Source organism: Oratosquilla oratoria, chromosome 14 (genome assembly GCF_046742065.1).
Source record: "Oratosquilla oratoria isolate Oo_2021 chromosome 14, ASM4674206v1, whole genome shotgun sequence".
Lineage (NCBI taxonomy): Eukaryota > Metazoa > Arthropoda > Malacostraca > Stomatopoda > Squillidae > Oratosquilla > Oratosquilla oratoria.
The window spans coordinates 55,616,732-55,629,231 of record NC_134790.1 but is presented as its reverse complement, the minus strand read 5'-3'; the positions used below and the strand labels follow the sequence as shown (position 1 = coordinate 55,629,231).

At 40.1% G+C, this 12,500-nt stretch overlaps 1 protein-coding gene across 1 annotated transcript in view; it reads left to right on the top strand.

Annotated features, from left to right (window-relative positions):
* Window positions 1-7,428: 7,428 nt before the first annotated feature.
* LOC143032681 (uncharacterized) overlaps window positions 7,429-12,500 on the top strand; it is a 22,369-nt gene continuing 17,297 nt past the window's right edge. Inside the window, exons 1-2 of the mRNA XM_076197563.1 lie at window positions 7,429-7,578; window positions 9,134-10,372. Of these exons, the coding sequence (XP_076053678.1) occupies window positions 7,429-7,578; window positions 9,134-10,372 (1,389 nt within the window). The remainder of the gene's footprint in view (window positions 7,579-9,133; window positions 10,373-12,500) is intronic.

The window sequence follows — 12,500 nt, the reverse complement described above, 5'->3', positions numbered from 1 at the left end:
TGAAAGCAGGTAAGGCACCTGGTCTGGATGGATGTCATGCAGAATGTCTGAAAAAGGGAGGTTCAGTGATGGTGGACTGGTTGGTGAGATTATTTAATGTTTGATGGAGAGAGGGTAGAGTACCGGAGGACTGGAGTAGTGCCTGTATAGTTCCTCTTTACAAGGGAAAAGGGGACAAGTGTGAATGTAGTAATTTCAGAGGGATTAGCCTGTTGAGTGTAGTAGGGAAGGCTTATGGGAGAATCTTAATTGAGAGGATTAGGAGAGGAACAGAAGGAGTAATTGGTGAGGAACAGTGTGGATTTAGGACGGGTAGAGGTTGTGTAGATCAGATCTTTGTGGTAAGACAGATATGTGAGAAAGCTATAGGAAAGGGGAAGGATGTTTTTTGGGCTTTTATGGATCTGGAAAAGGCTTATGATAGGGTAGACAGAAAGGCACTGTGGGAGGTTATGCAGATTTATGGGATAGGAGGAAAGCTTTTGGGAGCTGTCAAGAGTTTTTATGTGAGTAGTAGAGCATGTGTCAGGATTGGAAATGGAGAGAGTGAGTGGTTTGAAGTAAAGGTGGGACTTCGTCAAGGATGCGTTATGTCGCCCTGGCTGTTCAACTTATACATGGATGGGGTGGTGCGAGAGGTGAATGCTAGGGTAGTGAGTCAGGGATTGGAGATGGTTAAAGAAAATGGAGAAAAGTGGGAGGTGAGCCAGCTGTTGTTTGCGGACGACACTGCGCTTGTGGCAGGGTCAGAGGAGGGATTGAGGAAGCTGGTGGCAGAGTTTGGGAGAGTATGTGATAGAAGAAAGCTAAAGATAAATGTGGGTAAAAGTAAGGTGATGAGATGTACAAGGGGTGAAAGTGGCAGTAGACTGGAAGTGAACATTAAGGGAGAGCGACTGGAGGAAGTGGATAGTTTTAGATACTTGGGTGCAAGTGTAGCAGGAAAAGGTGGAGTGAAGGTGGAGGTAGAATGTAGATTGAGAGAAGCGAGTAAATGCCTTGGTGGTTTAAAGAGTGTAATGAGAAATAGACATTTGGGAATGGATGCGAAGAGGAGACTGTATGAAGGAGTGATTGTGCCAACAGCACTGTATGGGGCAGAAACGTGGAACATAAGAGAAGAAGAGAGAAGGAGTTTGAATGTGTTTGAGATGAGGTGTCTGAGAAGTATGGTGGGGGTTACTAGGCTAGATAGAGTGAGAAATGAGGAGGTGAGGAGGAGAACAGGGGTGAAAAAGGATTTGGGAGAGAGGGTTGATGAAAGAATATTAGGATGGTTTGGACACATGGAAAGAATGAGTGAAGAAAGACTAGTAAAAGAGGTATGGAAGGCAGATGTGGAGGGAGTGAACATGAGGGGACGTCCTAGGATGAGGTGGATGGATGGGGTGAAGGGGGCTTTGGGGAAGAGGGGAATGTCTGTTGAGGAAGGAAGGGAGAGGACGGAAGACAGAGGTGAGTGGAGAATGGTTGTATATGGATGATGTTGTGACTGCATGAGGAGGAATGGGCGGGGGGTGGGGGGTGGGGTAGTATGTGTGAGTAAATTTTGACGCAGCCCGAAGGGATTTCTCCCCGTCCTCTCCTTATATGCAAAGGGGGACGGAGAGGGGGGGTCGCCGATTAAATGAAGCGGCCTTGCTGTGGATGTACTGTGTCTTGCGTCACTGCTTCTGACCCAGGGCGGTGGGCAGGGTGCAGGGATGACCCGTCATCCAGGAGGTGCTCAGATGAGAGGAAGGGTGGGAGGGGTGTGGAGTGTATTTAGGGATGAAACGGGTGGGAGTGTTTTTATGCCTTTCCCTTTTTGGCTACCTCCCTTGGAAGGGGGAAAGAGCCTTGGTAGATGTATGTATGTATGTATATATATATATATATACATATATATATATATATATATATATATATATATATATATATGCAATAGAAACACTAGGAACGTGTGTTTCATAAATGCAAGGTAACCACTTCAGAAAATAAACAAACGGAGCAGAGCGCTTTCGTATATTCCATCTTCAGTGTAAATTACATTGAAGATGTAATATACGAAAGCGCTCTGCTCCATTTGTTCATTTTCTTTAGTGGTTACCTTGCATATATATATATATATATATATATATATATATATATATATATATATATATATATATAATAAAGTAGTAGCCTCTGTCTGTCTGTCTGTTTGTTTGTTTGATCTCGAACTCCTAGGGTTTTACAGATAGACCCCCATAACCATATACAGTATATTCTGATACCCTATCCCTCCAGGTACTTGGATAACTATATTTCAATTCCTCCCCCCAAAATATTTTGGTTATGGTTAAGGGTTAAAGTTAGGTGGGTTATGGTTAGGTGAGTGCTTATTCACGAACTACTCCTAGGTTTTTGTAGATAGACCCCTATAACCGTATATATTCTGAAACCTTATAGCCCAAGGTACTTTGAAATCTTTCATTTGTCTATCTGTCTGTTTGTTTGTTTATTTGTTTGTTTGTTTGTTCAGGAACTCCTCCTAGGGTTTTGCATATAGACCCCCATAACCATATATATTCTGATACCCTATCACTTCAGGTTCTTGGATAACTATATTTCATTTTCCAAAAGATATACATTTTGGTAAGGGTTAAGGGTTAAATGTTAGGTGGGGTATGGTTAGGTTAGAGATTATTCACGAACTCCTAGGTTTTTGCAGATAGACCCCTATAACCATATATATTCTGAAACCTTATAACCCAAGGTACTTGGATTACTATCTTTCATTTGTCTGTCAATTTGTTTGTTTGTTTGTTCACGAACTCCTCCTAGGGTTTTGCAGATAGACCCCCATAACCATATATATTCTGATACCCTATCACTCCAGGTACTTGGATAACTATGTTTCATTTAAAAAATATATATTTTGGTTAGGGTTAAGGGTTAAAGTTAGGTGGGGTATGGTTAGGTTAGGGATGATTCACGAACTTGCAGCAACGCGCGGGTAATTTGGCTAGTATATATATATATATATATATATATATATATATATATATATATATATATATATATATGTATATATATATATATATATATATATATATATATATATATATATATATATATATATATATATTCACATATGCCAGGGGAGAGAAATTAACCATGGAATGTGAGTTAAGGAAGTTATTGGACAGATGTGTAGAAATGAATAAATAACCGGATTGGGGATAGTGTCAAAAGAATAAAGGGTAGAGGGAGTTGAAATAAAAGGGGCTGGCAGAGGAAGCAGTGAATGAAGTAAATAGGGGGAGCGAGAGAGGAGAGTAAAGGAAGGGAAGGGAAAGGAAAGGAAAGGAAAGGAAAGGAAAGGAAAGGAAAGGAAAGGAAAGGAAAGGAAAATAAAGGTAAGGAAAGGAAAGGAAAGGAAAGGAAAGGAAAGAAAAAGAAAAGAAAGGAGAAGAAAGGAAAGGAAAGGAAAGGAAAGGATAGGACAGGAAAGGGAATAAAAATAAGGCATGAAGAGGAAGCGGTTGGAAAGCAAAGGAAAAGAGTAAAGAGGAGGGGGTAAGAATTCAAGAAACAAGGAGGGAGTGTAAGGGATTACGAAATGGAAAAGAGAGTGACAAAGAGATGGATAGATGAATGAAAGGAAGGGGAAGAAATAGTAAGGAGAAGGAAATGAAGGAGTATGAAGAGAAAAGGGGAAAAGAGAAAGAGAGAGGGGAATGATAAGAGAGGAAAAAGTGGTAGAAAAAGAGCAGATGAAAAGAAAGTGGAGGATAAAGAAAGAAGAGATATGGATGAAATACAAGGCGAGATTGGAGAGATAGAAATATGAAAGGGGATAGAAAGGGGAAGGAATAGGGAAGAGGAAAGGAAAAAGAAAAAGTATTAGATAGGCGGAAAAGGGACAGGGTAAGGGGAAGGAAAGTGATGGAAGGAAAAGCGCTAAGAAAGGGAAAGGAAGGTAAAAGGAAAGGGAAGTAAAAGAAAAATGAGGGGACAGAAGTAAGAAAAAGAAAAGGGAAGGAAAGGAAAGGGAGAGGGTCAGGGAATGTGAAAGAAATGTGAGGGAAGAATAATTGGTAAGGAAGGTAAAGGAAGGGGAAAGGAAATGAAAGGAGAGGGAAAGAAAGGAAGGGAAAAGGATACGAAAGGAGAGGGGAAGAAAGGAATAGAAAAGAGACAGGGAAGGCGAAGGGAAGTGAAGCGAAGGAAAATGAAGCAGGGAAGAGAAAGTGAAAGGGAAGGGAAGGGAAATGGGCAAGGAATTAGAAAGCAAAGGAAGAGAGGCAGAGAAGGGGTAAAGAGTATAAGAGGAAATGGATGGGAATGAACAGGGAAAAGGAAAAGGAAGGGGAGGAAGGAAATTAGAACTTAAGGGAATAGAAAGGCAGGGAAGGGAAAGTAAGAGAGAAGAAATGGAAGAAAGGAAAAAGAGGTAGGGAAAGGAAAGAGAAGGGGAGGAAACGAGGCAAAGAAGGGAAGTTGAAGGGAAGAAAAAAGGACAGGGAAGGGGAGGGAGAAGCTAAGTGAAGGAGGACGGGGAAGGGCAATCAAACCGTGTACTTCTCGCCACGGGTGACAGTCGCGATTGATAGAGTAGAAATAGAAATAGATAGGTGCCAGCGAGTCGCACGCAACCGTTCAGGTGGGCAGAATGGAATAATTGATCGTGGTGGACGAGCGAGGCGAGTTGAAACACAGGGTCGACTCGACGCAACAGGCAGAACAGGCAGGAAAGGACGGGTGAAGTGGGACGGGAAGGGACGTAGGGTTGACGGAGTAAATAATAAGAAAAAAAAAAAACAGAGAAAGAAGTGAATACAGCGAACAGGAATAGGATTTGTAGATGGAAAGAAACAAAAGCTAAAGAAGAGGGATAGATAGATAGATAGATAGATAGATAGATAGATAGATAGAGAGAAGGAGAGAGAGTGAGATAGAGAAAGGGGGAGGTAGAGGGAAGGAGGGAAAGAGAGAAAGAGGGAGAGGGGAGGAATTTTAAAAAGATCGACACCAACATACCGTATGGCTCACACTAAATATTTAAGTCTAGAATGTGTACATTCTGAATCATTGATCGCTTCACGGGCTATCAGTGTTGTTTTCATTCTTCATCTAGGTCCACAAGCACGAAAGAGAAGGTTGGGAGGCAGATTGCCATCTCACCCTTCAACTCTTTAAGTAACTAATGATCCAGCCTAAAAACTTGCATATATATATATATATATATATATATATATTTTTATATATATATATATATATATGTATATATATATATATATATAGATAGATAGATAGATAGATATATAGATATATGTCATGTAATCAGTTTCATGTTGGTCAAAATACGAATCAATCAACACAAGAAATACGTCAGAGAGGGAAACCAATCTAGCGGCATATTCAACCACATGTACCCTTTTAACCACCCAGTTGACTGGGATAACACTAAAGTCATCACATACAACAATAATATCATAGAAAGAAATTTAATTGAATGCAGTTTGATCAAATCTAGTAAGGGAATAAATGTTAATCTCCATCAAGGTTTGTACAAATTAGATAGTTATATTTGCCATGAAATTTCAAAATTATTTAAATTGTAATATACCAGTTATGAGCAATTGTCCCATACTTGTTGGTTACCAAGACGGTATCAAATGTCATGTGTACTTCTTCCACTACCTCTCCGGATTCTCTCTTCACCATGTCTCACTCAGTCATATATTCTATGACTTGTTTCTTTATTTTATAATTCCTTCTTCGTATCAGCACTGAAGATGTAATTATACGAAAGCGCTCTGCTTCGTTAGTTTATTTTCCTACTGGTTACTTACGCATATATATATATATATATATATATATATATATATATATATATATATATATATATGTGTGTGTGTGTGTGTGTGTGTGTGTGTGTGTGTGTGTGTGTGTGTGTGTGTGTGTGTGTGTGTGTGTGTGTGTGTGTGTGTGTGTGTTTGTGTGTGTGTGTGTGAATTCGTGTGTGTGTGTTTAACTGATAATTACCTACGTGTAGCTGTATCATACAGGATAAAAGCTATGCTCGTAGTATCCCGTCTCTGGTTTTCTGTTGGTCAAATCTGGCCTTGAATTGTCCCATTTTCTTTATTAGCTTTCTATTTAGACTATTTCATGAATCAGTACTCTTACTTCTATACGGTATTTTCATTTCATCTTGGCCTCCGATTTTTCCTTTATATCAACACAAAGAAGTCATTTGTCAAATATATCAGAAATTTTAATGACTAAACACTACCATTAGATCACCTCTCTTCTCTCCTCCAACGTTGGTAGCTCCAAAATATTGTTTCTCTCCCTGTGTTTTATCAACAAGAACTTGAACTACTTTAGTTCTCTACTTCTTTAATTTTCTCTATATGGTTTATATTTTCCTTTTTGTGTGGCGATCTTACCACTGCAGTATATTTTAGTTTAGAGTAATCAGGTTTTAGATTATCTTCCTTAATGTGGATATGGACTATCTAGGACAGACCATCCACTCGCACGGGATCGGTTTTTGTGAGAAGGGAGGAGAAGTTTGTAAGAAAATTAAACGATAATCGTGAATAAAAGGTGGCTATTGCCAGTGAACACTTTAAGGGATATTTATTAGGACTTGTATCGTGGCTCAGGAGGCATTGGCAGGAGACTTGGACATCGAGGCTTTCATCTATATCAGTCATGTAGTGAATGCTAGTCTTATGCTCTCCCCCATTATCCTTTTCATGTGTTTCTGGCGACAAGTTCTCCATAACTATCGCCCTGATGTCTCTTTCTTCCTTCGTTTTTGTAATTATATTATTACCCATTCTTTGGAGCACTGATAGCTTATTCGTACACCTATTTCCAATATCTTGCATGTTTTTGCATGGAAATGTATTTCCCACTCTCGGCTCTACTCACATACCCTATTCAGATCCTTTTGTAATATCCTGCAATCCCCTATGCTTTTCACTCACCTAATGATCTTTCCATCATCAACAATGAATTTGTATAACTGATTGAATTATCCATTTTGTCATTAACATATGCCAAGAACATTGCAAAATGGTGGCAAATACCGACACAAATGTTGAAAGAAACACCATGTGAGGCTGACCTTTATTCCAGGCACGGGCGGAGTAACCTGGCGTGGGACGCTTGTCCACACGTAGTGAGTTTACTTCTGAGTAGAGCGGATGGAGGCCGCATGTCCACTCTGTGCCGGAGGAAGAATGAAAAAAGAGAAACTAAGAGGGCGGAGGAGTTTTTAATATTTTGCTTGCCGTGGGAAAAAATTGAAGAAGGTAAACAAGATGATGAGAGACAGTGGCCAACGAAATGAACCATCCTCCCGGCTCGTAATATCAATCAGCTCTCACCCGGGTGCTGCAATCAGCTAACGGGGTAATAGTTTGCCAGTCCAGCAAAACTTTTAGAGATATGTCGAGAATAAAAAGATATAAAAACAAAAAGTGGGGTAACAAAGTGACCCCGTCTATCGGTGAAACATTACGAGATCTGAAGACCCGAAGACGTGAACATCGTTACGACATCTCTAATTATATTACCACGAATAACACAGGAACAACAGTGAGACCGAAGGAATAAGGAAGTGTTTGGAAGCTCATGAATCTCATGTCATAAACAGAATCCAAAATACCAGGATACATACATGCATACATACATTTATACATTTTGAATAAACTGTTTCCGTATGGTCACCGAATCTCATTAAAGACATTGGCAGATTGGAAAAAGTACAACGGTGAGCTACAAAACTGATTCCAAATATCAAAAATAAATAATGCGAAAATCAACTAAAATATATGAATCTGTTTTCCCTAAAAAGGCGTAGACTCACAGGTGACTTGATACAGGTCTTTAAGATTCTAAAGGGAATTGACAACATTAAATGTGACAAAGTTTTCACACTGAATGAGAATCCGACAAAAAATAATGGTCTCAAGCTGTCAGGAAATAGAGTTAATTTGGAAGTGGGTAGAAAGAACTTCGCAAACCGTGTAGTTAATCAATGGAATAAACTTCCTTCAGAGGCAGTGCAATGGAGTTCAGTTCGAAACCTTAAGATTCGCTTAGATAAACACCTAAGCAAGATGCTGTAATGCCTGAAGATAGGGGTGAATGGAAAAATGTGGTGTATGGATGATGCTGTGATGCATGAGGGGGAGTGGTTGGGGGATGGGGGGCGAGGGAGAGGGAGAGGGGGTCGCCGAATTAATGAAGCGGCCTTGCTGTCAATGTGCTGTGAATTGCGACATTGCTTCTGACCCAGGGCAGTGGACAGGATGCAGGGGTGACCCGTCATCCAGGAGGTGCCAAGATAAGAAGGAGGGAGGAGGGTAGAAGGGAGTGGAGTGTGTAGGGGATGGAATGGGAGGGAGTGGTTTCTATGCCTTTGTCTTTTGGCTACCTCCCGTGTAAGGGGGAAAGGAGCCTTTGGTATATGTATGTATCTTGATGCCAAAGTCCTGCAGAAAGCATTGTTTTGTTTTATTTTGTTTTGTTTTGTTTTGTTTTGTTTTGTTTTGTTTTGTTTTGTTTTGTTTTGTTTTGTTTTGTTTTGTTTTGTTTTGTTTTGTTTTGTTTTGTTTTGTTTTGTTTTGTTTTGTTTTGTTTTGTTTTGTTTTGTTTTGTTTTGTTTTGTTTTGTTTTGTTTTGTTTTGTATCTTTCATAGCACCAATCTCACTGGGGACAGTGAGGATAACAGACCGAGCCATGTTATCATCTTCTTTCGCTGTTATCATCTTCTTCGATATTTAGCGTGTCTGTCATCTCCCTTAGATGCCTAGCGTGCACATGCGTGCACGCACACATATGCTACGATCTCCAGAGTGAAAATCCATGGTCTTGCAGTGACCCAAGTCACTAACAAAATCCGTCTGGGTGGAGTTTCGTACACGGAGAAAAATTGACAGGTGCATACTTCGCCACAGATTCTTAGAAAGATGTATAGAAGAAAAAGTGTTACCGAAAGAGACGCCTATTCAGATTAAGGAGAAGGAGGTGCTGTCTAGTGATTGCGCCAAATTTTATTTGCTGGAGGCTTGTGAAGACCTTCGTAACACAATGGACGATCTGAGGAGTTACATTAGTGGCACAAATCTTTCACGTTTTCTATTATAGATATTAGAACGTGAACATTCAGAACAAAGTGAGAGATTAGAGGAGAAATTGGCACATCTGTGTGACACAAGTGATTGGAACCAAGTAGGGAGGGAAGATCTCATAGTGAACTTGTCTGACCACACCTTAACAGACACAGAGAAACAAGCTCTCTCCCTGGGTCTGAAATTTGACATTGGTGTTGACAAGAAAGGTCTTACGGAACACGTGAATAAGAACTACATATGGGAAGACAGTGACTTAAAAAAAGGTTTTAAACAAGGCTTGATCACATGTTTCCATGCTCTAGCCACTTCCCACAATTGCGCTATTCCAAAAAGATTCAGGTCAGCCTTAGGGAATCTTGGAAATAATGATAACCTGATGATCACGGGAGTCGATAAAGGGGGAGGAATCGCCACCATGAACAAAACCGATTACATTCGCAAAATGTATGACCTACTTAGTGACACCACCACCTACGAAAAGAAACATAAGGGGCACGCGGCAACAGAAAGAGAGAAGTTCAAGAAAGAAGCTAGGCGGATACTGGTCAAATCCAACAGAGGTAGGAAGTTAGTAGGGCTACTGGAGGAAACCCCTAGACCACCCAGTATGCGCGGACTCCCAAAGACACACAAACCAAACATCCCGATGAGACCCATCACTTCCGGGATTAGTAGTGCACCACATAAATTGGCCAAGTGTTTGGCCAAACCCTTATCCTCCAGACTAGGGTCAGTGAGCAAAGCACACCTGAGAAATTCAAATGATCTGATTGAGAGAATACGAGACACAGATCTCTCACAAAAGAGGTTGGTATCATATGATGTTACAAGTTTATTTACCAATGTATCCATTGAAGGGGCATTAAAAGCAGCCAAAGAGGTGGTCAACGACATGAATGACGAAGACCTTCCTCTTGGTAAGGGGGATTATCTAAAGTTAATATCCTTATGTGTTAACTTTGGTTCCTTCATATTCAATAATGAAGAATATTTTCAGTGCCTTGGCCTCACGATGGGGAGTCCGCTCAGCTGTGTTCTGGCCTCTTTATACATGGAGGTTCTAGAAAGGGACCATTTTACCACATCAATGGGCCAAGATACAACATGGTTGTGGTACGTGGATGATGTACTTGCTATCACCCCCAGGGAGACGGATCTCAGTGATAAATTAAACATGCTCAATGGGATAGAAAGGAACATACAATTCACTTTGGAGCAAGAGGATAATGACAAATTAGCCTTCCTAGACACGGTAATATGGAGAAAAGGGAATAAGACTGCATTCTCAGTACACAGAAAAAAAACACAAATTAAAACAACATCATCCACTATTACTCTGCTCACCATCCAAGAATAAAAAGCGGGGTAGTAATAGATTTCTTTTTGAGAGCATACCGGGTGTGCAGTGAGGAATTTCTCCGAAGAGAAATTGAATACATTTTTAACATATTTAGGAAACTGTGTTACCCACAAGGTCTCTGACATAGGCTAAAAGAAAAAGATTAAAAACAAAAAACAAAACAAAAAAACAGAGTAAGCCAAATATGTGAGAACAAAAGGGACAGCCGGGGTTTTTTGTCCGTCCCCAATTCCAAAGGCAGGATTAAGAGTTGCATATGGCACAGGGACCAAAACATATAACATAATTAAAAACAAAAACAAAAATGAGTACCATATGGGTGCTGAGGACAGCCTGATATATAGAATTCCTTGTAAAAGCTGTCCCGTCAGTTATTTTGGGGAAACTGGCAGAGGAATAAAAAAACGACTATATGAACACAAGAATGACGTAAAAGCCCACCGGACATCAAATTCTCTAGTGGTTCATATAGACAATTTTGGCCACCTTCCTGACTGGGAAAATACAGAGGTACTCCACAAAGGGCTAAGAAAGCAAGAAAGAAAAATAATCGAAGCAGCGTACATCGCTTCAAAACCGTGCAATAATCATAGAGAAGGATTGATTAAATTATCAAAGTTGACCAGCGACTTTGTTCGAGGTGAAGCGGAACGAAGGAAGGACGGAGATAGGGGAGGAACGGGGTAAGAAAGTGAAGTATATAAGCTGTAAATATTTTCTTAGTGTATACTCTGAGGAAGTCCTTTAAGGACGAAACGTTAGTAATAAAACTCCTACGGTTTTTTGGCGTTTACCTCATCACCCTTCCCACTCATCATATATATTCACTCACTCCACTGGATCTTGAACCTCAGGTAGATTCTGGTACGCCAACAGTAATCCTTTCTATGCCCTTCGGTCCTGTGCTGCTTCTATCCAGGTTGCTTTACATATATATACATACATAAATACATACATACATACATATATATATATATATATATATATATATATACGTATATATATATATATTTATATATATATGTATATATGTAAATATATATAGATATGTATATATATATATATATATATATATATATATATATATATATATATATATATATATATATATGTATAGTGTAAGTTTAACTTCTACATTTGGGTGGAAAAAAGTCCGAGATTGTTTTTTTTTAATGTGCCAGACAGCTCTCTGGCTTCAAATATAAGGCAAACTCCATTCATTACACGGAGGGTTGGCAGAAACATTTTATATATACGTATTTACATGGGTTGCCAGAGGTGCCGGATTAGGCGCTGATTCTGTTGTATGTCGAAGGCCGTCTCCTTTGCCTAGCGCAGGTGCTCAAGCAGAGGGTTTCAGGTGGCTTGACCCGAGATGCGCTGAGCCTATTGTTCGCTAGGCCGTCGATTGTAACAGTTATGTGAGAAAGCTATAGGAAAAGGTAAGGATTTTTTTTTTTGGGGGGGGGGCTTTTATGGATCGGGAAAAGGCTTATGACACGGTAGACAGGAAGGCACTGTGGGAGGTTTTGCAGATATACGGGATAGGAGGAAAGCTTCTAGGAGCTGTCAAGAGTTTTTACGAGAGTAGTAGAGCATGTATCAGGATTAGAAATGGAGAGAGTGAGTGGTTCGAGGTAAAAATGGGACTTCGTCAGAGATGTATTATGTTGCCCTGGATAGGGTGGTGCGAGAGGTAAATCCAAGGGTGGTGGGTCAGGGATTGGAGATGTTAAAAAAAATGGAGAAAAGTGGGAGGTGAGCCAGCTGTTGTTTGCGGACGACACTGCACTTGTAGCAGGATCAGGGGAGGGATTGAGGAAGTTGATAACAAACTTTGGGAGAGTGTGTGAAAGAAGAAAGTTGAAGATAAATGTGGGTAAAAGTAAGGTGATGAGATATACAAGGGGTGAAAGTGTCAGTAGATTGGAAGTGAGCATTAAGGAAGAGCGACTGGAGTAAGTGGATAGTTTTAGATACTTGGGTACGAATGTGACAGGAAAGGGATGAGTGGAGGTGA